This window comes from Pogona vitticeps, chromosome 1 (genome assembly GCF_051106095.1).
Source record: "Pogona vitticeps strain Pit_001003342236 chromosome 1, PviZW2.1, whole genome shotgun sequence".
Classification (NCBI taxonomy): Eukaryota; Metazoa; Chordata; class Lepidosauria; order Squamata; family Agamidae; genus Pogona; species Pogona vitticeps.
The window spans coordinates 49,955,092-49,982,598 of NC_135783.1; the positions used below are offsets into that span (position 1 = coordinate 49,955,092).

The following is a 27,507-nucleotide window of genomic DNA, read 5'->3' on the forward strand; positions in this document are numbered from 1 at the left end:
ATCTAGAATGTTGAAACCTTGATATCTGGGGACACTAAGGGCTTCAGTTGGGCTCTATGACTTATTTAATATGTGACTCGGGCCCTTTTGGTACAGTTGGTGCAGTCTAAATATATTGGTGGTGCTGTGGGCTGAACCGCAGAAGCCTTTGTGTGCTGCAGGGTCAGAAGACCAGCAGTCATAAGATCAAATCCACGCGATCGAGTGAGCTCCCGTCGCTTTTCCCAGCTCCCGCCAACCTAGCAGTTCGAAAGCATGTAAATGCGAGTAGATAAATAGGTACCACCTCGGTGGGAAGGTAAAACCGCATTCCCTAGTCACGCTGGCCATGTGGCAATGGAAACTGTCTCCAGACAAGTGCTGGCTCTATGGCTTGAAAACGGGATGAGCACCGCCCCCTAAAGTAGGACACGACTGGACTAAAAAAATGTCAAGGGGAACGTTTACCTTAAATATAGTTGCTTGATATCTGGGGAGGAGCAGCAATATGCCATTTGGTGTCATCCTTGTGTCCAAATGGCATACATAACTCAAGCAGCCCTATTTCTGGTATCCTGAAGTGGCTTAATAAATGAGCCACTTCAGGCAAATTGAAAACTTCCCCTGCTCCCATGTGAAGGGGGAGGGGAAGCAAAATTATTTTTTTTTCTTCTGCTAGCCCATCACTGGTGCACTGAATTAAATTAAAGGTTTTTTTTCTTTACTTTCTATATAATGCTGAAAGAGTAACTGCCACAGGTGCAGTTTCAAACAGCACTTCACATAAACATATATATATTTAATTTATCTAAGTGATTTAACACATCAGCATTGATCTACCAGAGGCAAAAAAAACACAACACTTCACTTCCCTGGCCCTTCACAGAGGAGCAGGGGAAGGTTCAATTTGTCATTCTTCTGAAATGGCCCATTTATTAAGCCACTTCACAATACAGTGGTGCCTTGAGTTACAAACTGAATCCATTCTAGAAGATGGTCGTGACTCAAATTGGTCATAACTCAAAGCACATTTCCCATAGGAATACATTGAAATGTGATTAATCCATTCCGGCCGAACCCCCCCCCCCCCCAAAAAAAAACATACACTAAAAACACACTGCAAGAGTTATTAAAGCACAGAAACATAACCCCCCCCCCGAATCAAACAAACCCATCCCAGCAGGTACTAAAAAACACACTGCAAGAGCCATCAGAAATGTAATTAATCCATTTCAGCCTAAACCTTACCCCACTAGAAACACACTAAAACACACACTGCAAGACCCATCACAGCATAGAAACATAACCCCAACACCCAGCCCAAACCCACACTGCAAAACCCACGCAGAACAGGAAGTTTTTAAAAAGCAAAAAGCAGTACTTTATCAGGCAGTCCAAAGCCTCCTCCAAACGCACACCCTCTAACCACTGGGGCGAAACAGCTACAAAGAAGCAGCTTCTTCACCAACCAGTTCAAATTTCCCCACCTTTCCCCCGCCTTTTTTCCAGTTGTAACTCAAATCTCTGGTCACAAGTCAAAGCAAAATTTTGCGGCTGGAGCTGGTCATAACTCAAATTGGTCACAAGTCAGGACGTTCGTAAATTGAGGCACCACTGTATGGGAAATTGACATGGAAAAGAGATTTAGCAGCTTTAACAGCTGCAAGGCTTGATTTGGGTCCTGCCCCTGCATTTGCATGTGCTGGGAATAGACCAAGCTAGAGTGCACCCACCCATTTGCAAGAAGTAGAAGCCTCTGGGGCTCAAAAATGTGCAGGTAAGGATACTCTGGAGCACACTGGTCCACTTTAGTGATTTCACTGTGTGATCAATGCAAAAAAGAGCAAACCAATCTGCTCCTGCAGCGCACAAACAATAGGAAGAAATACTCATCTGATTGAGCCCTTAGTTGTCACTTATGGAAGCTTCCACAAACAGCAACTCCCCCCTCCCCCCCCCCCAGAAGGGGACCTGGCAGCTGCTGAAACAGCCTTGGTGGTCGACGTGCAGCCCCAAGACTGTTCTTTGATTTAAAGCATTTGTGGCACAGTGGCTAAAATGCAGTACTGCAGTCAACACTCTGCTCAAGACCTGAGCTCAATCCCGACAAGCTCAGGTAGCCGGCTAAAAGGTTGACTCAGCCTTCCATGTGTAGCTTGCATAATTAAATGGTAAACTGCTCAGAGAGTGCTTTAAGCACTGTGGGGCAGTATAAAGGCTTTTCATTACCTTCCAACTTCCACCAGGGCTCCCAAAGCAATAAGATTACAGTAAGATCAAAACAGATTAAAACCTTTTAAACACATTTTTTTTAAAGAGCAGGTCCAGAACTTTATCTAGAAGCCAATTTTAAAGTCACTCCTTTGGCAGTAATTATCACATACTGTACAGGGGACTGAAGCATACACAAATGCTGTTTTCTGGGTATGGAATTCTTTTCAGCAGAGACATATAATATGTGTGTGTGTATGTGTGTGTATGTATGTAAACACTCAGAGGTGGGTAGTCTCTTTCTGTCTGTGCCATGTTTTTACAAGACATGAAGCAGCACGACATAATGAATCAACACTACTGAACTCAAATGACTGCCAAGATGGATCTGGCATGTGTTGGAAATGGACACGAAGCTGTAGAAGCAGCATCAAATTATAACTTATAGGCACATTTTCTATTTGTGTCAGCTCACTTGTGCTCTCTAGTGACAATGGTTTCCCCATTCTTTTCCTAGAAACAGTACAAATAAAAACTGGCATTTTAATACTTATGTATGTAGGGAGTTGGCAATTAATTGTGACAACTGATTTTAAAAAAAGAATCCCAGCAATAACTATGTTAGACAAATATTATGTAGATCTGTTTCCTCTTTTGTTTTCTTAGGATGACATACATTCCCTTTCTGGTTAATGCATAAGTGGGTCAACCTATTCAGGACATGTTGGTGAGAGATTTGAAAGGAAAGCAGGACTTCTAACAAAGCCTGGTTGTAATCGCATGGCCGTCAAAGAAACAAATTCATATGAGTTGTTAATGTCGGTTGATCTGTCATGGTTATCAAAAGAGTCCTGCAAGTTGTAGTTTGGCGGCTGTATAAGAGACTATTCAGCTTGAAAATCTGAGTCTCTCTTTAGCATCCTATGAGGAGACTCTTAAAGCCACTCAGGTAAGTAGCAAAGCTGTGCAAGTTGTGTCTCTATTAAAGATTCCTATCTGTTTATATCATAGTAAGGTGGGTCTGCATGGTTCCCCCCCCCCCCGAAAAAGAAGGGACAGCTATAAGGGACAGTTCACACAGCATGCCACAAGTTGTTGTGACCTGCTGACAAACCAAAGGAGAACAATGGTGAGTTTTTCATCCCTTTCCTCTAGCCAAATGCCACTGGAACTCTGTACTTTGTAATTTTAGTTTATTGCATATTCCTTACCTTGCTTTACCCTAATTAGACAGTACTAGCATAGGGTTCTGAATATTGGCATCAGTACACTTTATCCAATTTCACAGTTGCAGAAAGGATAGCTGTGTTAGTCTGTGTAAGCCTTATAGGTAAAAACAAAATAGAAATAAAAAGTGAAAAAAAGACAACAATGTGGTGGCACCTTAAAGACTAACTTTTATAATTTTTAATGTGACCTTTCATGGTCAAGTCCACTTCATCAGATATGAGAAAGAGATTTATCACGGCAAATCTTTATACATGCCATCAAAATAGTGCATAACAGTATCATCTAATCCTTCCACAACCATGTTTGTGGCACCTTTTTGCCACAATGAGTAACCCCAAGTGTCTGGGATCTGCATTTGACCATCCCTGAACTTTAATAGGGCTGTATCTACTCCTGTGACTCCAACCCCCTGCCAAAGTTTTCTTACACAATGGAGGTTTTTCTTTCCTTAAAAAAAAAAACTGAAAAAGCCTTCCTTTGTGGCTATTTTCTTTTAAAAAATAACATTTGTTCTAGTAGTTTGAGGGCAACACAGTAAAATTACCCAGAGGTACAAGGGGATTTTTCAGCCAATGTGTTCCAAGAATTGTTTTTAAAAGCACGGGTATGTGGGGGTGCTCAAAGGGTTGCTATGGGGCCCCACATACCCCATCTGACATAATATATTGGCTCTCCACGATCAAGCACATGATGAGTCTATGGAGACTTAGTTGGAAAGGTATGCAGCTATTCTAAACAGAAGTATTTGTACAGGAAACAGAAAGATGCAAAATCTGGCCTCCCACAATAAAGGTAGAGCCTTTTTGACACAATATTGTCATTAAACTTTCTGCCCTCCTCCCATCTTTAATATCTTGTTATACAGGAATAAGAATAATTAAGGCTGTAATTCCATTATAATTATATTGCAACTTGTGCTGTACATCACACAAATGGAATCTGTAGATATTATATAGCAGCAAAAGAGTTGCTAGTGAATCTACATTGTTAGTTCAATTGAGAGTGGCAAAAGGTGACATTATAGGGTGACAAAAGAAGGTAGGGTTTATGCACCTGTTAATTTGCTATGTGTCCATGCTTAGATAAAACACATGGGCTCCTTGGTAGGTGTAGCATGGAATCAGAGGAGTAGAGAAAAAACATCATATAATTTTAGGTGGTTTACTAAATTAAACAAAATCAACAGAAACCAGTTTTAGTATCTTTATCTATTAACGTACTAGGATGTACCATGAAGCCCCATTAAAAATTTAGTGGGGGGGGATCCATCAATTGTAAATATATGATTCATATAAAGAACTACGTAATTTTATTTTATTTTATTTACATTCCACCTTTCTATCATTTCATATACTTTGTAATCACAGAGAGATGCTGAAAATATACTAGGTCAAGTATATGTTTCAGCCCTGCATGTTTGGAAGGACAAATTCTTTACATTTTCTAATCCCTCATTCTTTAGTTTCTCTTTCTCTCCAAATCCATATTTTCTTGAACATATAAGAGTACTAAAGTTAATAACTTGGATACCAAATGACACAACATCTGAAAGGCAGGTGTGCCTGTGTTCAGTTCAGTCAAGAACCTCCAGTTTCTCAAGGGATTTGTGACATTAGTTCCATGATGTAAGAACGGCAAGATAACTGTGTACTAGATAAATAACCTAGAACCATAATAACAGTTATCCTTGCTGCCTGTTTATACAGCGTGCTTTCAAAAATCAGTAAACCACCTTACCTTTTTCAGTCTGGAAAAAGTTTGTCATCATCATCAACTTCATCACTGGTGCACAATTCTTTAACAGAAGGTTAATGCACGACCTATGAACTTTCAATCTAAAATTCAGAACAGTGGATATAACTGAGGACAGGAGTGAAATGGAGGGGGGAAATTAGCAGGAAAGCTATATGTGGCTGGTTCAGGCTAAAACTGTCACACCTTAAAGTCAGTGAGAAAGCAATGATAATCATATATACACTTACCTAAGAAGAGGTCCCATTCAACCCAATGAAGCCTTCTTCTTACTGGAAATGCATAGTTCTGCCTTGTAGCAGCCATTGGGAACAAGGGGCCTGACCAAAAAAAGAGGGAGTACCAGAACAAGCCAGTGTATCCCAGTACATCCAGTAACCAATATGCCTGTGTTCAAATGCAAGTCTGTGGGAAAAACAAATATCAGAACAACTCAGAATGACCCCAGAGCTGCCAGCGACAACAGCACTTTGTGTGTGAAGCCAGGAGCGGTGTTTGTGCATGGGATTGCTATCTTTTATAAGTAGGAGTATCGACTCTCCTGGGAGAGCACGGCCCAGTGCCTTCAATTTGATAAATCAGTACTAATAACCAATGGTGTGTTTCAGTGGGAACTAATTATGAAACACCTTCCCTAAATCTTCTGAAAGAAGCAAGTGGAGAAGCACCCTCCGCCAAAGGATAATGTAATGTTGAGGTCTGCAGTCTAAGCAGTGGAGGTCAACTCCATGTTTCTGTATAAAGAAGAGCTGAGTCAGTGGTCTTCCAGAGAGAGGCACTGCTTGTGCCCTCACTCACTCACAGGGGTGATTTTTCAGCAGGTAGCAATTATTTGTGAGCAATGCTCTGAAATAATTGCCTTGGATGCTTTTACATGAAATTGTTAATGGATCAAATGATCCCTATTGGTACAGTGCACTCATCCTAACTTGGCATGTATATGGGCAGGAAGAAGAATGTGGGGTTAATTCTCCGTTTCTCACTTGATTGTTTTGGGGGATTTTTATTCTGCCATGCCAAATCCTTTTCTTCCCCTTTTGGAGCAAAGAATTATTTCCTGGCTGTAAAATGCGAGGTGAAAATAAGCCCTAACCACGTTTTTTGATTTGTTTTGTTTTTGTAAAGAATATATTATCCCTTAGGAAAGCACAAGGGAGTCAAAGAAGGAATATATGGAAGAGAAAGTCATTGCAGAATATTGCAACAAGGGTGCCCCCATGTGGACTCATCCAAAATATCCAATGTGCTGAAAACAGGATATAGGAGCCTATTTGAAACATCCTGTGATGAAGATTTTCTGCTCTGAATAGCAAACTGCAGACAGGCAATTAGAACAAAAAAGTAATTCAAGAAGGAAACCCATTTCTTAGATTCATCCTGCTTCTGGAAAGTTATTAATCACTGTTTGGGAATAAATCACAGAGGGGAAAAAAAACCTAAATGCTTTCCCCCTTCAAAGTGTATTCATTCCATTACTTATTTTATTTTTAAAGCGTCTGAATTCTGCTCCTTAGCCAAAATGACTTCTGGAGTGACTTACATACAGATGATAAATAGGCAAATAAATTTACTCCTATTGCTACATCTAAATTACCCTAGGAGCATTACAACATCAGCGAGGACATAACAAAAGCATCATAATTTCCAAACTACAGTACACTCACCACTCCAATAATTTTAACTTTAGCCAGATTTTTTTCCAGGGACAAATTACACACTACATTAGACCTTTAATTATAAGTTGCTGTGTTTGTCTGTTCATTTATTACCTCATTTTCCTCCTCTGCAAGGACTCAAAGCAGCTCACAGCTTGCATTTTAAAAAAACCAGACATACAGTAGTCAGAAGACACAATAAATCATGGTAGTAATATACTATCTAGTGACTTATCACATAAAAGCAGCATAGGACTAACAAAGTTTTAAAACCCTTTTAAAATGCAACAAAAAAAGAAGTATAACACCCACTTGCCATTAAAAAGCCCTTTCTCATCAATCAACCAAACAGTATCCAAAGGTCTCGCTAGATAAAAATACCTTTGCCTGCTGGAAGATGGACAGTAAGGGCAGCAGGGGAAGGGGCTTTTTAGATTCTTTTAGAAAGAATGGCATTCATCGGGAGCAACAGCAAACAAGGCCCTGTTTTGCGTCTTCCCCAAACATGCCTGTGAAGGTGGTGGGACAGAAAGATAGGTCTTGATCTTAATAAGTTAGGAAGTCTGGGGAGGTACAGTCCTCAGACAGCCTGGACCTAAGTAGTATAAAGCTTTATAGGCCATAATGAGCATTTTGAGTTGTTCCTGGAAATAGACCCGTAGTCAGCAAAGCTGTTGTAGCATTCCCCACCCCCACCCCCATTCCCACCATAATGGGCTGCAGCCAATAACCTGGCTATAGCATTTTGGGGATTCCACTGAAGATTCTGAACATCTTCCGATGGTAGCTTTCATCCTTCCCTGAAAAGGCACTGGTGTTGTTTTGGATTTTGGTCTTGGCCAGGCCTCAGTGCCTGGCTCTGATGGATCCTCAGAGTTCACCTGTGCCAGCAGCCTACACCAGTTCCATTGGCTGCTGATCCGTTTCTGGGTTGAATTCAAGGTATTGGTTCTCACCTCTAAAGCCCTAAATGGCTTAGGCCCTAGCTATTGCCAGGACCGCACCTGCCTTTATGAGCCTTTATTAAGGTCATCAGGAGGGGACTTTCTCTTGGTCCCACCACCTTCACACATGTGTTTGGGGGGGGGGGACACAGAAGAGGTTGCTGCACCCAGATTTTGGAACTCTCTCTCACAAGAGGCCAGACTGGCCCCATCTTTGCTGCCCTTCCGCAAGCAGGCAAAGACCTTTCTCTTCAGGCAAGCTTTCTCTTAGTGACTGGCTACCTGAGTGGGTTTTTCTTTTTAATGGATTGTTGTGCCTTACGGCTTTGATTTTGTTATTGCTGCTGCTTATGCTTTGTGTATGGTGTTTGTTTGATCCTTTTAAGTATTTGTACAAACCCTGTTGTCAGCTTTTATATTGCCTTTTAATCATGTAAGCTGCTTTGTGTACTTTTAAGGAGAAAGACGAGGTAAAAAACATTTTAAATGTAGGAATGCCTGGCTCTGAAGAAGGACCTCTCAGGCAGCAGGAGAATTTGGGCCACTGCTCATTGGGGGCCTTACTATACATTGAAGCTGCATGCACTGACTCTGTGAGGTGTCTGGTTCATTTCGGGATGTCTCTTGGCTTAATTACAGCTGTTTCTTCCCCTCTACTCTTGAGTTCTCTCTCTTTGGTCTCCTCAACAGTTTCATATAGAACTGCCCAACATTTCACATCTCTCATCTCTTTGAATACATTACCTCCCTGTTCCTCCCCAATTTCTGTACTAGCTTTGCTATGTCCTTGGATCTAGCATAAACTTCTTGTTCTCATTTTCAAAGTCCTCTGTAGCCTTGCCCTCGTTATCTTTCTGTCCCATACTCCAATATTAAATCCTTGTCTGCAACCTTCACTCCTCCAGCACCATTCCCTTCAGTTGTTGAAATGTCTCTTGCCTTTTGGACAACCTTGTACTTTCTCATTCACTTTCTGAAACTTCCTCCCAGAAAACCATTTCATGTGGTGCCATGTACATATTTCAGATTCTTCCCCCACACGATCTATTGCAGGGGTGGATGAACTTTAACAATTCCTTTCCTTTTCAGAAGCACCCAAACCACTTATTAGTGCTGGATGCAAAAAAACACACCCAAGATATCCCAGATGCAGGAATTAAAGTTTCAAAAAGAAGCACTTAAATTTCATAATCTTTCCACACAAAAATCCATGTCAGGTTACTCAAGACTCTCTTCATCACAGCAGCTTAGCAGGAGAGAATTTTTTTTTGCTACTGTTAAAGAACTGGGAGTTGTTGTTTTTTTAAACAACAACAACAAACACACACAACTATTGCCAATCTGCATAAGATCACCCAGAAGTCTATCAGTACAATCCGATTTGCCTTTTTATCCCTTTGCTTCAAGTAAGCCCAAGCATGTATAACTGATATCCATACATACCCTATTTTGTTTGTTTGCTATACAGTATTTATATCTGGCTTTTTCACCACTGAGTTCAAGGCAGTATATATGTTTCTCTTTCCACTGCTCTATAATGTTTATTAGCTGATAGGCATGCACATGTACAGAGACAGGGAAGCCAGGCAGCTGTCTCTAATGATGGTGGCAGCAGAGGACGAAGCAGCAGGATCAGTTAGGGAAGCAATGGGGGGCAGCGGGAAGGGCTTAGGCGAAAATGAAGCGCCATAGACAAAAGTTCATCATTTTGTTTCAGCAAAACAGGACCCACAAACCAAACAACTCTAATTTGTGTGTGTGTGTGTTGGTTCAGGTCATGTCCATCTCTACTAGGGACTTGAAATTGCATTTCTAACGTTCAAACCATCATTCCATCATCCTGGTGCTTATTTCTGTATTCATCTCATTCTCTTTCCACTGTTCTTTCACAGATGAAATTTAGATGGTAAGGTCTTGGAAAATGGGGAAATTGAACAAATTATACATTGGGGGTCCAAATGTTACTTTACAGTGAAACCCTACATGTAACTACTTAGAAATATATCCCTGTGAAGTGGTGACTTCAAAAGTAGCCATTTACCCTGCAGTTTGGGTCAGATTTGGCATGGATGACATCAAATTCAAAACTGATGGCTATCCAGTGTAAAGCTCAATGTGGGGCAGTCCACCAAGGAATTGTCTTTTTCTGTACATCTGACGGGGTGGTTTAATTTTGCTCTTATTTGCATGCACCACTTTTCTCTACTTTCTGTCCTGTATTTGATGCCAAGGGAAGCTTAAGGGTGTGTCAGTTTCCCTCAACCAAGCACCTGTTCTTTCCAAATAGGTTTTAAAAAATTAAACACACAACACTGCAACAGATAGATAAATGCTAAGTCCCTTCAAAATATAAGAATAAAATTAAAATGAGGCAAAGAAAAAGGACGGTCCCAGTGGAAATTGCCAGTCAGCACTCATTTAATCAGAAGCAACTGCTGCTGTTGGAGCTCCAGGCAAAATAAATCAATCAAGAAATCAACGAATCAATCACAGCTTACTCTACTTCTGCTAGCTCCTGCAACACAATGATTGTTTGTATTTGTCCAAATGGTTATGGTGATTTCACCCACTGGAACCAGCAGGAATCCAATTAGAAAAACTTTAGGTCAAAGTGGATTTCCCTCATTGCACAGTTGCACCCTGAATTCAGTAGAATGCACTTTCAAGTAAATGGATATAAGGTAGCAAGCTAATAGTTTAACCAAGGTTTAGCATGAAACAAAACAGGTGTGTGTGAACTGCGGATTCATTTCTGGTCCTCCAAGTCAGTTCTTATCCAATGGAGATGTTTTACTGACAGATTGCATTTTAGTCTCATTTATTTGAAAAAGACTTAGAGAAGAAGGAACAGCATGACTTGTTGCAGACATACCATTAGAATAAACTTGCTTTCATACAGAGTTGTCCTGCACAATTAACCTCCAATACATATATATTTGATCTCTAAAATATATGGGTATTCATAACTTTTGAACTATTACAGAATTTACAGTTTAATAATGTATTGAATCTGAAATTATTGGCAGTATAAATATTGCGTGTTTATTTTATAGTTTCTGTATATTTTAACTGTATTATTGTTATGTGCTGTCAAGTCACCCCCTAACTTATGGCAACACCATGAATGAGTGATATCCAAAATGTTCTGTCCTCAACAGCCCTGCTCAATTCCTGTCAACTCAAGCCTGTGCGTTTCTTTAGAGTCAGTCCATCTCATATGTATTTGGTCTAACTCCTTTCCTCCTGCCTTCCATCTTTCCCAGCATTATTGCCTCTTCCAGAGAATCCTGTCTTCTTATGATGTGTCCAAAGTAGAATAATCTCAGTTTCAACATTTTTGCCTCCAGAGATAGTTCAGGCTTGATTTGATCATCTTTCTGGCAGTCCACATGCACTGGATTATGGAGAAAGCCAGAGCGTTCCAGAAAAATATGTACTTCTGCTTCATTGACTATGCAAAAGCCTTTGCCTCTGTGGACCACAGCAAACTATGGCAAGTTCTTGAAGAAATGGGAGTGCCTGACCACCTTATCTATCTCCTGAGAAACCTATACCTGAGACACAAAGCAACAATTAGAACTGGATATGGAACAACTGATTGGTTCAAAATTGGGAAAGGAGTACGACAAGGCTGTATATTGACCCCTGGTTTACTTAATTTATATGCAGAATACATCATGCGAAAGGCCAGACTGGAGGAATCCCAAACCGGAATTAAGATTGCCGGAAGAAATATCAACAACATCTGATATGTAGATGATACCATTCTGATGGCAGAAAGTGAGGAGGAATTAAAGAACCTCTTAATGGGGGTGAAAGAAGAGAGTGCAAAAAAATTCTTGGGAGGAAAGTGATGACAAACCTAGATAAAAAGCAGAGACATCACCTTGCAGACAAAAGTCTGCATAGTCAAAGCTATGGTTTTTCCTGTAGTGATGTACGGAAGTGAGAGCTGGACTATAAAGAAATCTGACCGCTGAAGCATTGATGCCTTTGAATTGTGGTGCTGGAGGAGACTCTTGAGAGTCCCCTGGACTGCAAGGAGAACATTCTAAAGGAAATCAACCCTGAGTGCTCACTGGAAGGGCAGATCCTGAAGCTGAGGCTCCAATACTTTGGCCATCTCACGAGAAGAGAAGACTCCCTGGAAAAGACCCTGACTTTGGGAATGAGTGAAGGCAAGAGGAGAAGAGGACGACAGAAGATGAAATAGTTGGACAGTGTCAACGAAGCTACCAACATGACTTTGACCAAACTCTGGGAGGCAGTGGAAGACAGGAGGGCCTGGTGTGCTCTAGTCCATGGGGTCACCGACACAACTAAACAACAAGGAAGGCCAGTGAAAGGTTCTCTTACAAATTTCTAATTTATTATGTCGCCATAACTCAGAAGTGATTTGATGGCATATAACAACAAACTATGGATTGCAACCTGTCTCTGTTCTTGCAACCTGTCTCTGAAGTTTTAAAAAAAGAACATGGGAAATCATGCTCGCCTCTCCCACTATTTGGACCCAGCTTCGTCAGAGTGAACCCCCGTCCAGAGTGTTTGACTACAACTCCCATTATTCCCAATCAGCAGAGCCATTTGGCAAGCAGAGCTGGAGTGATTCGTCACCCCCGGGCCCCTTCCCCGCTGGCAAGGCAGCCCTCAAAATCCCCGCGCGGCGCACAGGGGGCGCCCCAGCTGGCAGAGAAACCGCCTTTTTTTTGGCACCGCCTCCCCTTCTCCGCCCCTCAGTATATCCGGGTCTCAGAGGCCGGGGGTGGCCCTTGGGCTTCGGCGCCTCCCCTTTCTTCTGCCCATTCAGGCACCCAGGCGGGCGAGGCTGCAATTGGGGCTCCGGCGGGAGCGTCTCGGGTGCGTAGGTCCCGCTTGCGCTGACAGCTGCGGGCGGAAGTCCGCGTCACTCGAAGGACGAGGAGGCAGCGCGTCCCACTTCTCCAGGGGAGGGGGTGCGCGAGGGCCAGGGAGGGCGACGCGTTGGGCATCACCGTTTGGGTACCTATCATCTCCCTGCTGCACCTGGGGCTCATCGCTCCGCAGCCCGCGCGGGGGCTACGCCTGTGCGCGCGCGGGTGGCTCCCTTGGGCTTTGCCAGGCGACCTCCCGGGTGCCGGTTGTGGCTCTTTGGATAGTAACGAGGCTGTCTCTTAGCTCTCTTTCATAGTTCCATAATCGTTTGGTTTCGGGACTCGCTGAAGTTACCTACTGTAATTGTCGTTCCTCTCTCTATCTAGGTCGGGCTTTCTCGTGGCCCACTTCTTCAGCAGCAGGGGCGCCGGGGAGACATTGAAGCACCCTTTCTCCTAACCTGAATGGAAAGCCACTGACTTGGCAGTAAAGGCAAGGAAGACTCCTGTGGCAGGGTAAAGGTGAGCGGATTTATGGTGGGCTAAGTGGACTCTAGTCTGGGTTAACTGATAGGGCGATTAAATGCGGTACAGAGTCGCAGCAGGGTGCAGGCGTGCTTTAATGCAGCTCCCTTTAATTTCAGTGGAGATTAGCCAGTTGCCTTTAAAATGCCACAGGGTGCTTTGGCATCTCTGCTGCCAGTGCCAAAAAAGATCCTAATGTGATTGGCCTTCTGGAAATAGTTGTCTGGAATTGCTTTTTTTTCTAGAAGGTGTGTTAAGTATATCAATTCTTTATGTTTTTGTTACCCTGTCAACAATCACAATGTTCACCAAGTAATCATAGGTTTACATGAGCTAAATCTTGCTTTCTGAAAGTTTGATACCTTTGTTCAGAAGCCGTCCTACCTATTTCCCTGTAGTTTACTTACTAAGATGTCTCTACAATGTTGTGTAGTTACCAAGTTTGAACCTATGCATGTGTACTCTCAGTAATTAACCTCACTGTTAGCTTCCAGGTAAGTGTGTATGTAAAACTTCAATCCTAGTTTACAGATTGCCCTCTAATCTAATCTTTACTGAGAAGTAATCCACTTTTTCATTAACTAAAGAGGAATGGAGGCAGGGAGATCATAGTTTGCCCATGAAGTTTAGTATAGGTAGAAGCATGTGACTCCATCTATGTTCCCAATCATCAAACACATAAACTTCCATAATGTATGTAAAATTGCCACATAGAAATGTCACATTTGAGGGGGTTCCCCCCCCCCGTCTTAGACAGCTTGGTTAGGTGACCCTCTTTTTCACCCCTTTCTAACCATCTATTTATTTCTAGATCTGCAGTCTGCTATATCTCAAAGGCTCAGGACAGGTAACACAGGCCGTTAGAACACAGATTGCCTTCCAGCTCTGACAGTGACAAGACTCTTGGGAAGTGTGTCAGGAGTGAATCTTCTTCTTTCTGCTGTCACCATTGCTTGTTTCCTTGCCTTCTTCCTCGCAGCCTGATCCATACAGTCAATAAAAGAGAACAAGAGGGGCAAAAGGAAGATGCTATTCTACACCCTCACTTTTGTCCTTGATTTCATAGAAGGCAAGTAGACAGTGACAGTTTGGAGGAGAAATAGGTCCTCTGTAGGAGTGTGATTCTCTCGTTAGGTGCCCAGCCTTTCCTACTCCAGATGCCAACTATGAGCATTGAACTAAATGCACATAACTCCTTATTCAGGTTATGGTCACTAGTTTTACAACTGGAACATTCCTGTCCATTTACCACCTTCACCTCAAAGCTAACCAACAAAGCACACATCTTTAATATGAATCTGAAATAGTTGGTCCATTGTCCTGTAGCAGATGGGGGAGAATAATCATGTATTTACCCTATGGTTGGGAAGAGACAAGCAAAACCTGTTGTAATGATCTTTAAAAAAAATCATATTCCCAATAGTGTCCTGTTGTATCATTAAGAGTAAAGGTCAGGATTCAGAAGAATCAGTCTTCATAATCTGGATTGGTTTCTAACTAGGCACACAAAAAATGTGGAGCTACTGAAACAGTTATCATATGAACACACAACATTCTTGTTTTTATGCAAGCAGGTAGCAAAAACAACCCAGAACCTTTTAATCAAGGCATCTTGTATAACTGGTTTATAAATGGAGCTGCCCATAGCTCTTTAGCCCAGATTATAGAAGAAACTGGAGTTGCACAGGAAGCCATTAAATAGCAATTGCTCTTCTGTTTTGTTTATAATTTCAGAGAAAGAAAGCCATGTCCCATTCTGAAAACAAGAGGCTCATATTTGGCCTAATGGTAGGGGCTGCTGGAATAACGCTAGTCCTGCTTTGGTATCGCAAGACACGGGAATACAGGAAAGCTGTACATTTACCCATGTACCTGAATTCAGAAAAGAGTTTTGATTTAATAGATTCCTCATATGATACTCATAGTGAACAAGGAACAGTGATGCTTTTACAAAGAAGACAGCTTCAGATACTGGAGAAACTGAATGGTTTGCTGGTAAGTGTGGATCAACTTAAAACAGAGGTGAAATTTCTGAAAGAGGCTATTCCAAAGTTGGAAGAAATTGTTCGAGATGAACTCCAGGGGAAGACGGATACCCGAAGGACCAGCCCTTTACATAGAGCAACAAAGAAGAGGAAGGTTGAGGAGACTCAAGGTGTGTCAGACACCACCAGTTCTGAAGAGGCGGAAAGTGAAGGCGGGTGGGTATTTTTTTTTTAAATTATTTTACCCAAATCTTCAGTAAAAATATATTACAGATACATTACAACAATTGTAAATGGCTTGCTTGCAGTGTGCAAAACCCAGTAATTTCATGGGTATAAGCATTCAGAAAACTCTGAATCCTTAAGATAGGAAGAGTCCTTGGTTTAAGTGCTTCTAAGTGTTTTTTTCTGGAAATAACACTAACCTTTGCCTTTGTGCTAGCTTATCCTTGATCTTCTCTGGCACAATTGTCAAAACAAGCTCAGAAGTTTTTCCTTTCATTTTCAACTAAGAGTATATTATTTTACCCATGTCAGAATAGATTGTTGTTGAATTTAATTGGCTTACCCAAATATGCTGACTCAAAACTAGTTTATCACTCTGCCTGTTCAGGTAATAATAATTATCATCATAAGCCACCAGGTCAAGTCTGACTTATGCTGACTCTTTCCAGAGTTTTCTAGACGTAGAGTACTCAAACATGGTTTACCATTCCCTTCTTCTGGAGGCGTCCTGGGATGGTGCAACTTGCCCAAGGCTACACAGGCTGGCTCTTCTCCATGGAGACATACTGGGGAATCAAACTCCCAATGTTTGGCTTTGTAATCAGATCCCCAAACCACCAAGCTATTCAGCCACCTCTTTGTTCAGATAAACCTCAGTTAAATGGAACTGCAATTCCTGATTCGAACAAATTAACAAGACTGTTGTTGAATACAGTCTAGCCGCCTAGAGTGGTCTAATAAGACCAGATAGGTGGGATAGAAATTAAATAAATAAATAAATAAATAAATAAATAAATAAATAAATAAATAAATAAATAAATACAGAGGCAAATACTTTTTGTAACTCTTGCAGCTGTGCCAGAGCTGAGAAGAGAGGAGTTAAGTTTTACATGGGATGACTGATGAAATGAGGAATGGCTTGCCCCACCCCCACTTTGGAGATAATGTCTCACTCTGGTGATCAGGACCCAGGCTGTTGGGTTAGGACAGTTAAATGTTGGGAATAAGTTGCAAAGCCTGTAATCTGAAAACACTCCTGTTTTCAGATTTTAAAATATTCTTGGAAAGACAGGTGAGAAGTGGTATGCCTGTGAAGAGCTGCAATGATTAGGTCTAAGCATCTAGAATTCACTGTGGTTTTTCTATGATTAATCTTCAAGTGGACCATACTAGTTTTACCTTTTGGTTGCCTCAAGCCCAGAATTTTGGCGTTTGCAACAGAATAAACCTTGTGTTTCTGAATCTCTCTGTATCTCAAGAGTAATTTACAGCAGATACACAACTCCCTGTGTAAAACCTATCTCTTCTAGTGTCTGCACCTCTGCCAATAAAGTTTTATCTATGCTTATCTTTCTTCATCCTATATCACTTTTCAGTGGTGATTCTGCATGCAACTGGTTTAGTTAGGTATTTGTACCTTGACTGAAAGCTGAATACAAAATAGGATGTTGCGCATGTGCCAGGAATCCTAGCCAACATGAATGCAATAGCAAAATATACATGTGGCTGTCATATGGGGACCACTGTATGTACAAGATTTTGCTAGTGCATTGGGTATTATGTATTTGAAATGTATATGACCTGTCTTTTTAAAAAAAACACCAAGGTGTCTTCCAGTGCTTAGCTTAAAGAGTATTAAGACATTAACAGGACAAAATGCAATTTAAAAAATGAGCAGCCAGCTTTATTGGTTTTCCAGAGGTAGGAGAGAACAGTATGTAGCCCTTAAACTGTTCTTTTTAGTTGCCATTGAAACTATTTCATGTGTGGAGAGCCTGCAGACCCCCAGATGTTAGATAAATACTCTGAGCATTTCAAGCCATTGGAAGATGAAGTTCAACATGATCTGGAGGGCTGTGCTTTCTCTCTCTGTGCATTATTTACATGGTTGTCTTATGTTCTTGCTAATCTTTGTGTTATAATCAGGCTAGTAATTTGACCCTATTTGTCAAGATTATTTATTCTGGATGACTTTCCTGGATCTTCTTTAAAATAAGTGGTTTAAAGATTTCAGTATGAAATTGTTATTGGCAATGTATGGCTGCCAAACAGATTTCTTTGTAATACAATGTTGTGTTTTCTTTCCCCATTGCTGCCAGTTGCATCAATGTTGCATTCTGTTCCAGTTTCACAGGTGCAGCACTCTTTATGTTTGTTTTACAAGTATCTTTTAGGGCTGTCCAATACTCTGGCTGGATTTACAGTATGTTGGTGTTCACATAATCTCTGTGTAAGCTGCCGCCGCTAACTGCAGCTAGTCGACAAGGCGCTGGGGTACCTCTCAGTTGCATAGTTGGGTGCATGATCAGGCAGATGAAAAGTGTTCCTTGGCATCTCATCAGTTAGCCACAGTTAGCCATGGGAAGTTATGTAAACCTTATGTGAACACTGCTAGGGTGATCACTGTATGGACTTATTCAAATGTGTTTGGTGTATGTGTGAATCTGTAGATCTGTTGGCACAGATCTTCCCAGAAAGAATTTTATTCGAGCAAGATATACTTCAAAACTCTATAAATAAAGCTGAAACTATATTGCCACATCTATAAGCCCTAGACAGCAAAGACCAGAGGAATCGTGGGAGATGTAAGCCAACGTATTAGGAGGTTCACATGTCATTCATTCTTGCTTGATTTCATTGTTTTTATATGTCTTTAATGCATCAAATTGTTTGAGTAGAATAATTCCAGTGACTGACCACTAGAGAGCAGTCATATGAAAGTTACAGCTTTTTGCCTTTTGCACAGGAAGAATAAATCAGGTGAGGTAGAAGTTGCCTGGTAGCATAAATCAGCGCCCATCGTCGTCACCTGCAGCTCCTCCAGACTTTTCTCCTTTCTTACTGTTTTCTTGGCAGTTTTCAGACTTTAGGAGGGTCTGCCACACATGTGTAGAGGAGAATCAAGCCAAATGCTGGGTTGCGGATCTAGCCAGCTTGGCCCTAACTGCCCTCTTTGCATGTGCAACTAGCATTTTTGTTCCTTTCTTTGAAAACTAAGCACTGAGGAAAAAAATGTTGTGTCTGACAGTTTGTGTCTGTCACAGATTTTCACATGGCCAGAAGTGTTTCATCTAGTATGTAACGAAAAAGCAAATCTTAAATTGCAAGCTTTTAATATGATTTTTTTAAAAAACAAAGTGTGCTGCTTATACAGTGGTGCCTCGCATAACGAGCGCACCGTTTAACGATGAATCCAGATAGCGATCTATTTTTTGCGATCGCTAATGCGATCGCATTGCGATATTTTGAATGGGAAAACATTGCATTGCGATGATCGGTAAGCCTTTCGCTTACTTCACATTGCGATGTTTTTAGAACAGCAGATCGGTGGTTCCAAAATGGCCACCGGGTGCCCAAAATGGCCACCGCAAGCATTTTCGCGCAGTTTCCTTGCTTACCGAGGCGGTGAAAATGGCGGTGCTGTGGAGGATCTTCGCTGAATAGTGAGTTTTCGCCCCATAGGAATGCATTAAACGAAGTTTAATGTGTTCCTATGGAGTTTTTAGTTCCGTTTAGCGATGTTTCCGGATAGCGACAATTAACTTCGCTATGCGGGGCACCGCTGTATACTACTCCATAGTGCTCTCTAGGTGGTTTACAAGTTAATTATGCAAGCTACACATCCCCCCTCACCGGTGAGCTGGATACTCATTTTACCAACCTCAGAAGTATAGAAGGCTGAGTTACTAACCTTGAGCCAGCTACCTGGGATTGAACCCCAGGTCTTGAACAGTTTTGGCTGCAGGCCAGCAGTTTAACCACTGTGTCAAGAGGCTCTTCCCCATTTGAATGTTTCTTCATCTGTTAAACTCTACTTTCATGTTAAATTTTGTAACATCCACCCCAGCCTTTTAGCCTTGTCAGGGCAAGGCTTTATCTTTTTTTTAATAAACAAATATAATTTTTGGGCAGAGAAGAGACCATTTATCTCCTTTCAGGGTCATGATTCAGTGAACAGCAGACTTCCATAATAAACTAACATGTCCCTGGTTCTTAAAAAATATCTGGTGTGTGCTGAAATGCTGCTAGTTTCAAAGCTCATGATATTGTGTAGGAACCTGAAGTTCTGTTACAAAATTTTAATTTTTTAATCTTTGCTGAAAAAGGACTAAACAACAACCACCATTCAGTGAGCAAGATCTTGTTGGCATAGTTACAACAACATAAATTGGATCGGAACTGAAAGTTTTCTAAAAAACCACACACACACACACACACACACACCTTTTAGGTTTTGAGACTCCCTAGGGATCCCTTTGACCTGGGGAGCCTCAGGGAAGGGAGAGACTTTAATAGTTAAAAAAAAATCGTGGAGCACCAAAGCTGGAATCAGGACCACTGCTGGTGCTCTAATAACAATTTTTGATTATTAAAGGCTGCCAAAATCTTTTTTGGGGAGCCCCAGAACCTTAAAGAGAGAGATGGGAAACTTTTCATGAGCACAAATAATTTTTTTCAAGCACCCAGATCCAGTTTACACCTGCTTAACCACACCAACAGGATTTTACACACTTTCTTCAATTGATTTTGGTGGGTATGTGCTGTTTATATACCACCCCATAGCACTTACAGAACTCTCTTCATGGTTTAAAATTTAATTATGCAGGCTACACGTTAATGGCCCTATCTCAGCAAGCTAGGTACTGTACTCAGTCTATCGCTGGAAGGCTGAGTGAACCTTGACCTGATTATCTGGGATTGAACCTGGGTTGTGAGCAGAGTTTTGACTGCAGTATGGCAGTTTAACTACCATGCCATGAGATTTTATATGTGAAATATTTAAGCAGTGGTTTTACCATTACCACCTCCTAATACATATCCACGGTAAAGCAGGGATTCGAACAAAAGTCTCCTAAGTTCAACAGCCTATGTGCTACAACACAGTGGATTAATTTGTATGGATATTTTAAAATTAATGTAATACCATCACAAACTGTGTTTTTCAAGATTATATTGTAACAGTGCTGACTCTAGATAGCTTTAGAACATTTTTCTCCCTTCCTGTGTTTTTAGTTACATTACAGCTCATACAGACACTGAAGGGGAATCTGAGGAAGAAAAAGGATGGATCAATTCCTCTACATCTTTATTGACGTCAGAAGAGAAAACAGATTTGTGTGATCTTCTTCAGGAGGTGGACAGGTTGAACGGCGGTTCGGACAATGAGAAGAGAGAGAGCTTCAGACTTTTGCGTGAAAATGAGGAAAAGGTATAAAGGGCATATCATTAATGCTGTTTTCATAGTGCATCATAAGACTGAGTGCACTACACCGTATTTCCTTAGATCGTTCTGTTGTGTTAGAACTAAAGGAGGTATGGATCTTATGAAAATTTTTCTGTTCTGTGATCTCCCGTATGTTGTATTCAGAATTTCCTGGCATTTCTCACCAGTGGTGCTCAATACTCACTGTAAGTAGTACTGTTACAACTAAGATCAGTGTTAGGTGCTTACTGGTGAGAAAAAAAACACCCACGTTCAAACCAAGACAGCACCTCCATGCATTAGTATATGGATGGGTCAAGTGTAGCCCTGCAGAGGATGTTGGACTAAAATTCCCATCAGTCCTCAGCATAACCATGGCAGAAAAATGCTAGAGGTTGCAACTCAAGAACATTTGGTGGACCTCAGTTTGTTCACCCTTGCATTATTTGGTAAACATGGAAGTGACATTCTGCACTGTCCTTTTATAGAAGTGTGTGCACTGTTGTTGGCTTCCTTCTTACGTGCCAGTGCAGGAGCTGCTGAAGTGCAGCTTCTTTCTTTAGTGCTACAAAAGTACCATGAAAAGCTTTGTGCTGTCTGCTCCATGTAGACCAAGCCATGCTACTGTAGTTACTAATAAGGCCACTACTGCCATTTCCAGAAAGAAAATTCAAGAAACTCTGCTTCAGCACACTGCAAAAACACCATAAGACAAGAGCCAAATAGCAAGTAAAGCCTGAGTTAGAACATGGGCCGAATGACTTGTTATCTTTTAATTTGCTTCACCTTCTTTTGGGAAGGATTTCAAGTAACTTAGCCTGTACTTACAGAATGCAAGATGTATTCATAATTTTGTAACAAATGCTTACATGAATGACTTGCATGGCTGCTGCCCTCTTGCCTTTCACCTTTGACTCTCCAGATGTTTTTGTTGTTAATTCCTAGAATCTGTGGCTATTAGCCAAGCTGGCTGGAACTTTGGAGACTTGATGTCCAAAACATCTCAAGGCTAGAGGTGGTGTGCCAGTGTTTTAGAAGAGCAGATTACAGGACTGAGGAAACGCCCCCCCTTTTTAAAAAGAATTCACCAACATGATCCAGCTAAGCATGCCATCGTTTTTTTCTGTAATCAAAACAACCTTTTATATCTGCCCTTGGGATGAGAAAGTTCTTTGAGATAAAGATAAATTTGCTGTTATCTTTATCTCTTATTTTTAAGAGAAGGTAGACACACAGTACTGAAGCAGGGAGAGAGGCATATCTTTCATTCATTATCTTCCCTAGGGATCAAGCTGCATTGGGTTCTTTTTGAGAAGAAGGGCAAGATAAAATATTTATTTAAAATAAAAAAAATTTAAATAAATAAATAAGGGTCTCACTGTACTTTTAAAATAACAATACAGGTAAAATTGATGTTGTCAAAAGTGGGAAAGCTAAACATGCAGATAGTCATTTAGAGATTCCTCTGTAATAGGTTATAAAAACCCCTTGTGAAAATGGAGAATAGCATACTCCATAAAAGTTTTCACCATGGGCATTCCATTTGGATGGAAGTATTCTGCTCACTTTTTTCAAAAGTATTATACTAGTATCACTGAAACACCTGGTTCTGCTACCGCTGTTCCCAACACCGATCATATTAACTGCTATGATGGATATATGAAAATAACAAGAAATTTACTCATCTGAAGAAGAATAAAATATATTATTTACAGAATGGCATAGGTCTTGATACATTTCATCCATTTCAGAAAAATGTTGTAGTTAACCTAATATATCTCATCCTACTTATGTGCAGTACAGAAACTCTTCTGGCTTTCTTTGGAGACTTGCCCGTGCTTATGGAGACATGTTTTCGGTGGCTACAGATGCTGAAGAAAAAAAGAACTATGCTTCTGAAGGTTGGCTGAGCAGTAAACCTCCTTGATTTAGAATGACATGATTGTTCAGATGAAAATATTGCAGAACAATGATGTGATGGGGAAGTGAACATTACGGTCACTTTCACTTAAAAATAAATGCTGGTTCTCAGTGGTATGCTTGGAGCAAATAACTGAGAGCTGGAATGAGAAATCCTCTTCAGCTTTTGATACTAACCTGCTCCTCTAATTTTGTTGTTGCTTCTCCTGTTGTACCTGTGCTTCCTGCTGCTATACAAAATGGCTGTGATGACGATATACTGAGGTTGTGTCTTACTGCAGCTTCCTCCAACTTGATGCTATTCAGAGATGTTGGAGCTACGCTATTTGGACAAGGTCTGTTAGGCTGTATACTTAGTTGTAGAGCCAGAGGCTGGGAGTTTGTGCCTTCTGGGAGATGAGCCAGCCTGTGTGGCCTTGGGCAGCTGATCAGTTAGAGTCTGAAGCAGGCTTATAGTGGATCCATGCCCCACCAAAATCACTGAGGCTTTTTTTCTGGGAGAATACAGTGGGACCTGAGTGATTAAGATTTTAAGATTGATCTCTTGTTTGAATTGATTTTATAATCTAGAGACGTGTGTCCTAAAGGTGATTGACTTCTTTATATTGTTCATGAAATAATGTGGTTTGCTTATAAAAATGGGGATCAACAATTGGGAGGGGTCTGGGTGCTACGCTGTGGACTGTACCTACCGTACTGTCCCTCTCCAAGCCCAAACGGAGTTATGGCAGAACAGAAGACGGAAACGAATTGTCCAGTTCACTTCTGATAAAAAAAAATTATTGCTTTTTAATGTTACGTTTTTTTAAAATTTAAAAGCTGTGGTGCTGCCCCCTAAATTTTGGGAGGCCAAGAGGGGTTCAGGTGCTTCAGAAATCGCCTTGTAAACTGCATTATTCCCACCTACGTTCTGGATATTGTTGGACTGCAGCTTTCACATTGGCTATACTGTCTAAGCCTGATGAGAAGTTATAGTCTAACAACATGGCCTTAAACATGACATGAAAAAAATATAGGTTGAATCAGGATTGCATAAGTTGCATAATGAACCTTATACTGTGGTGTGTTAAGAAATGTTTCCAGTTTGTGTCTCCTTTCAATTGTGCCAGGGCCGTTCAGGGGCCGTATGGCCCCCATTGAGAATGGCTAGAGACTGTCCATTCCCCACCTCTGCTTTATTGTCAGATCATGTGTGATACTAACAACACTTTAATATGTGTTTTTCAGGAAAACTTGTAGCTGGGAATGCTATCAGCCTGGATTCATCCATTGCTGAAAGCCACCAGTGGTGAGTTTACATGATGAAGAGTTGGACTCATATTGAATTGAGGTCATATGAATAACTTCCGTGATTGTCGTAATGCATACAAATGCCACAGAACCAGCCCTTGCAGAAGTGCAGCAAAGGTATAAGGGATCTGCATGTGCATCTAATCCAGAGCAGATCAAGCAGTACCAGTGGAATCAGGATTCACCAAAATCATTGCATATTTTCATGTCCCTTGGAGATAAAAATTACAGTAGAAGGAATTAGGAAGCAAAGGATGGATGCTCTAGTGATGAACAGAACAGAACCTAAATAGAAGTTCCTTCCTGTTTAAATTGTCTGGAAAAGAGTAGGTTCAACACTTGAAAGAACGCCCATAGTAACCTACCTTACTTTCATCTCTTTTCAAAGGCTATAGCATGTCTCATTTTAGGAAAACTTGTTTTGTGCTTATGGTATATTTAAATCAGAGATCAGCTACTGGAGGTCTTCCAGATGTTTCTGGATTACAGTCTCCATCATCCTTTCCTGTTAGTGATACTGAACAGAGTTGATAGGATTTGCAGTCCATTAATATCTGGAGAGAGACTATAAGAACAGTATAATCAATATTAAAGCATACTAGTTACTTATATGGATATTCAGTGTGGTGTGGTGGACAGAGTGACAGACTAGAACTCAGGAAGCCTGGTTTTGAATCCTTGTTCAGGTATGGAAGCTCATTGGGGTGTGTGAAACGAGTAAAATTATTCCTTAAATATCGCACTTACTGTATCTTTAAAGTCCTATTAGAGTCTCCAAGTCAGTTCAACGTGACAGCACATAACATAAGAAACTACTTATATACCATTTTAAACCAATATTTTGCAGAGATTTCTTGCTTTGTGGTAAATCCAGGCCCTGAAAATTTCAGATTAATATCTCTATGTCATCTTCAGAAAGCTAAGAGTATCTGTCCTAGGCAAGTCTAACTTGATTGCAAATTCCAGTCTGGACCATTAGGTGGAGTACTCAACTTTTTTTTCTTTGCAATATTTGTATTGCTTTTTTTTTTTTACCTAGTCCTTCTAATCTCATTCTGCACGGGTCATACTCCCTTTCTTATACAAGATTGAGCAAAAACTTTTCTCCATCATACGAGTGTTACTCTGTGCATCTCTGCATGGATATACTTGTAACTCACCAATCATCTTTCAAGGACCCTGAACAACTAGGTTTGAGATCTGTACGTGTCACTGTCCCTTCTCCCATAATGACCTTTTTTAACCACTGATAAGACCATCAGTTTGCTGAAACCATCTGTCAGTTTTCTCCAATACCCCTTATATTTGTCTATATTCCTATCTGCTGAGATTACATGAAGTGTATCTGAAGGGTCCATGTGCCAAATAGAACTTGTTGATCTTTTGGATGCCACAAAACATTTTCTATTCTTTTCCCCCAGTTTTTTGTTTTGTTTTGTTTTTAGGGCCATTTCTTTTTCTTGTCACTTCAAATCTTTCTTGGTTGTCAAATCAGTTCACAGTCCATCACGACCACAGTCCAATGTACAATTAAAGGACTGAACTCTCTTTGTTAACTCTCACTGAGGGATTTCAGTGACCCTACTTTTGGGCGCTTCTGTTTAATTATGTACCTTTTTCAAACATTATCTGTGCCTCTATTTGCCTGTTCACTTGATGTAATATCAGAAAATAGCTGCATATCCTGACTAGGCTCATGTGAAATTATTGAAATTCTGCTGCTTGGCATAAGTGGCACAAGAGTAGGCCCATTGGATCAGTGGAACTTGTGGAGGAGTTAACTTACCAAATCCCCACTGATTCAATAGGCCTGCTCTAGTGTAACTCACTATGCTAAGTAACAAGATTTCAGCTAGTGTCTCATTTTGCCACTCACATGTTTTCAATAAATTTTCACAGCAAATTCAACTAAAGCATTGCATTTCTGTTAGTTTTGTGCAATGCAGTGTTATGCATGCCTGCTCAGAAGTAAATCTTGTTGAGTTCAATGGGATTTATTCCTGGCTGAGTATATATGATTTCAGCCTTAGCCACTTTTTCCTTTGACTTCTTAAAATACACAATACAGCCAAGTTTACTATAGATTTTTACATCACCGAACATGACTGCACCATATTTAGGCCAAAATGATTTACTTCCCTAATGTTCATTTGTTCTTTGTTTTGTTTCTGTAAAATTCAAAGGATTTCAGCAAGAATGAAGTAAAAATGTAGGGCTGGACCGAAACATAGTGATGAAGAGAGCAGTTTCATTTAAAAGACCTGTGTCGTCAAGTTTGTTCCAACTTTTGCTGATACTCCCAGGGTTTTCTAGGTATGAAGGACTTGACAACTCTTTCTGGTGATTCTTTTGGACTATGCAGCTTGCTCAAGGCTACACGATGGCAGGGATGTAATCCCATCAGCCATAGAATCACCAGGCAGTCTTGACTGGATCTTGTCCCCAGAGGTCCAGGGGGATTTGAACACCTGGCCTTCTATTCTAAGAGGTACTTGAGCCCATTGAGATACACCAGCTAGAAATTTAAGTTACTCATTACTAAATCAAGTCTCATAGCCTTAAGACTACCATTAGTTCTATTACAGGAGAAATGAATGGGACTTTCGAGACACAGTTAAGTCCCATTGATTTCAGTGGCAATAGTGCAGGTAGGATTTAGTCCACTGATTTCAGTAGGTCTGATGTGAGCTGGAATGTTTCTGGATTGAACCCATAGTAGTTTTCTCCCTTTTTAAAAATGAACTTCCTTCAAACTATATGCTTGCCCTCTTCAGTATTTCAGAATAGATGAGTTGCATTACTTTATCTAAAAAAGAGGATGTGAATGTATGGAATATCTGTACTTCTATGAGAAATCACCTCTGTTGACAGACAGACAGGGCACTGTGCGTGGCAGATTGTAGCTAGCGTGACTTTTGCACTGGGAAAAATAAGCAGCTTTTTATTTGTCCGGAAGGGCCTTTACATGTAAAAGTATCACCCTTAACTGGTTTAACTCAGCACCTTTCTTCCCTTGTCACGCACAGACTTGGAGATTCTGTGAAACCCAGGATTAGCTTGTTTGCATTTCATTGTTTTCTTTTCTAGCTGCAATCCGTTTAGCTATGGTATGCTGAGTTTATCTGATTAGCACCTAATGAGCCGAGGGAAGTTGGAGAGAAAATGTTGCCTGCATTTCTGTATCTTAGAGGAAATTAAGTTTTTAGTACCCTTTCCTCTTTGAAATACTTGAAACTCCTTGATTTTCTGGAGTTCCAGTTGTCTGCAGTTTGGGGGAGTGATGTGGTAGCCATTAGAACATAGGTCACCTGAAGGATCTTCAGCCATCTCTTTTGAGACAGAGGAATAACGTGTATTGGTATTGTAAAGGAAGTACACAGTGGCCAGAATCTTACTGACATAAGCTATGTTGTGGATCTCTAGTGACCTTTTCAGCCCAGTTCCAGTACTGCTGATGGCCGTTTTCTAGTTTTAGATAATTACATAGCCTTGTTCTGCAGCTCCCAAAGGCTTCCACAGAGGAAAGGGAACCCTAAGGATCCCAGGAGCCTGGCAGAGGGCAGTGGAAACCTTTTAATTTGTTGAAATGGCTCCAGCATAGTCATGGCTGAGAATGTCACCTGAGATCTGCAGGATGCTAGATACTGGCTGAATGTTGATCTATTCATACAGGATGAAAAGTTCCCACAAACCATGGAAAATGTATCTTCCCACTTTCTTAAGCTACATAAGCAC

The 27,507-nt window shown here is 40.9% G+C and overlaps 1 protein-coding gene across 13 annotated transcripts in view; it reads left to right on the forward strand.

Annotated features, from left to right (window-relative positions):
- Nucleotides 1-12,488: 12,488 nt before the first annotated feature.
- Nucleotides 12,489-27,507, forward strand: part of RMDN2 (regulator of microtubule dynamics 2) — a 40,117-nt gene continuing 25,098 nt past the window's right edge. For 5 of the 13 annotated variants that reach the window (XM_072992452.2, XM_020802818.3, XM_072992460.2 and 2 more), the window contains exons 1-6: nucleotides 12,489-12,631; nucleotides 13,012-13,146; nucleotides 14,884-15,350; nucleotides 20,373-20,568; nucleotides 22,361-22,463; nucleotides 23,710-23,770. In XM_072992452.2, coding sequence (XP_072848553.1) covers nucleotides 14,896-15,350; nucleotides 20,373-20,568; nucleotides 22,361-22,463; nucleotides 23,710-23,770 — 815 coding nt within the window. In that variant the 5' untranslated portion in view covers nucleotides 12,489-12,631; nucleotides 13,012-13,146; nucleotides 14,884-14,895. Of the gene's footprint in view, nucleotides 12,773-13,011; nucleotides 13,147-13,960; nucleotides 14,219-14,883; nucleotides 15,351-20,372; nucleotides 20,569-22,360; nucleotides 22,464-23,709; nucleotides 23,771-27,507 lie in introns of all 13 variants that reach the window. The other 8 variants (XM_078383077.1, XM_078383076.1, XM_072992439.2 and 5 more) reach the window with 7 other exon arrangements.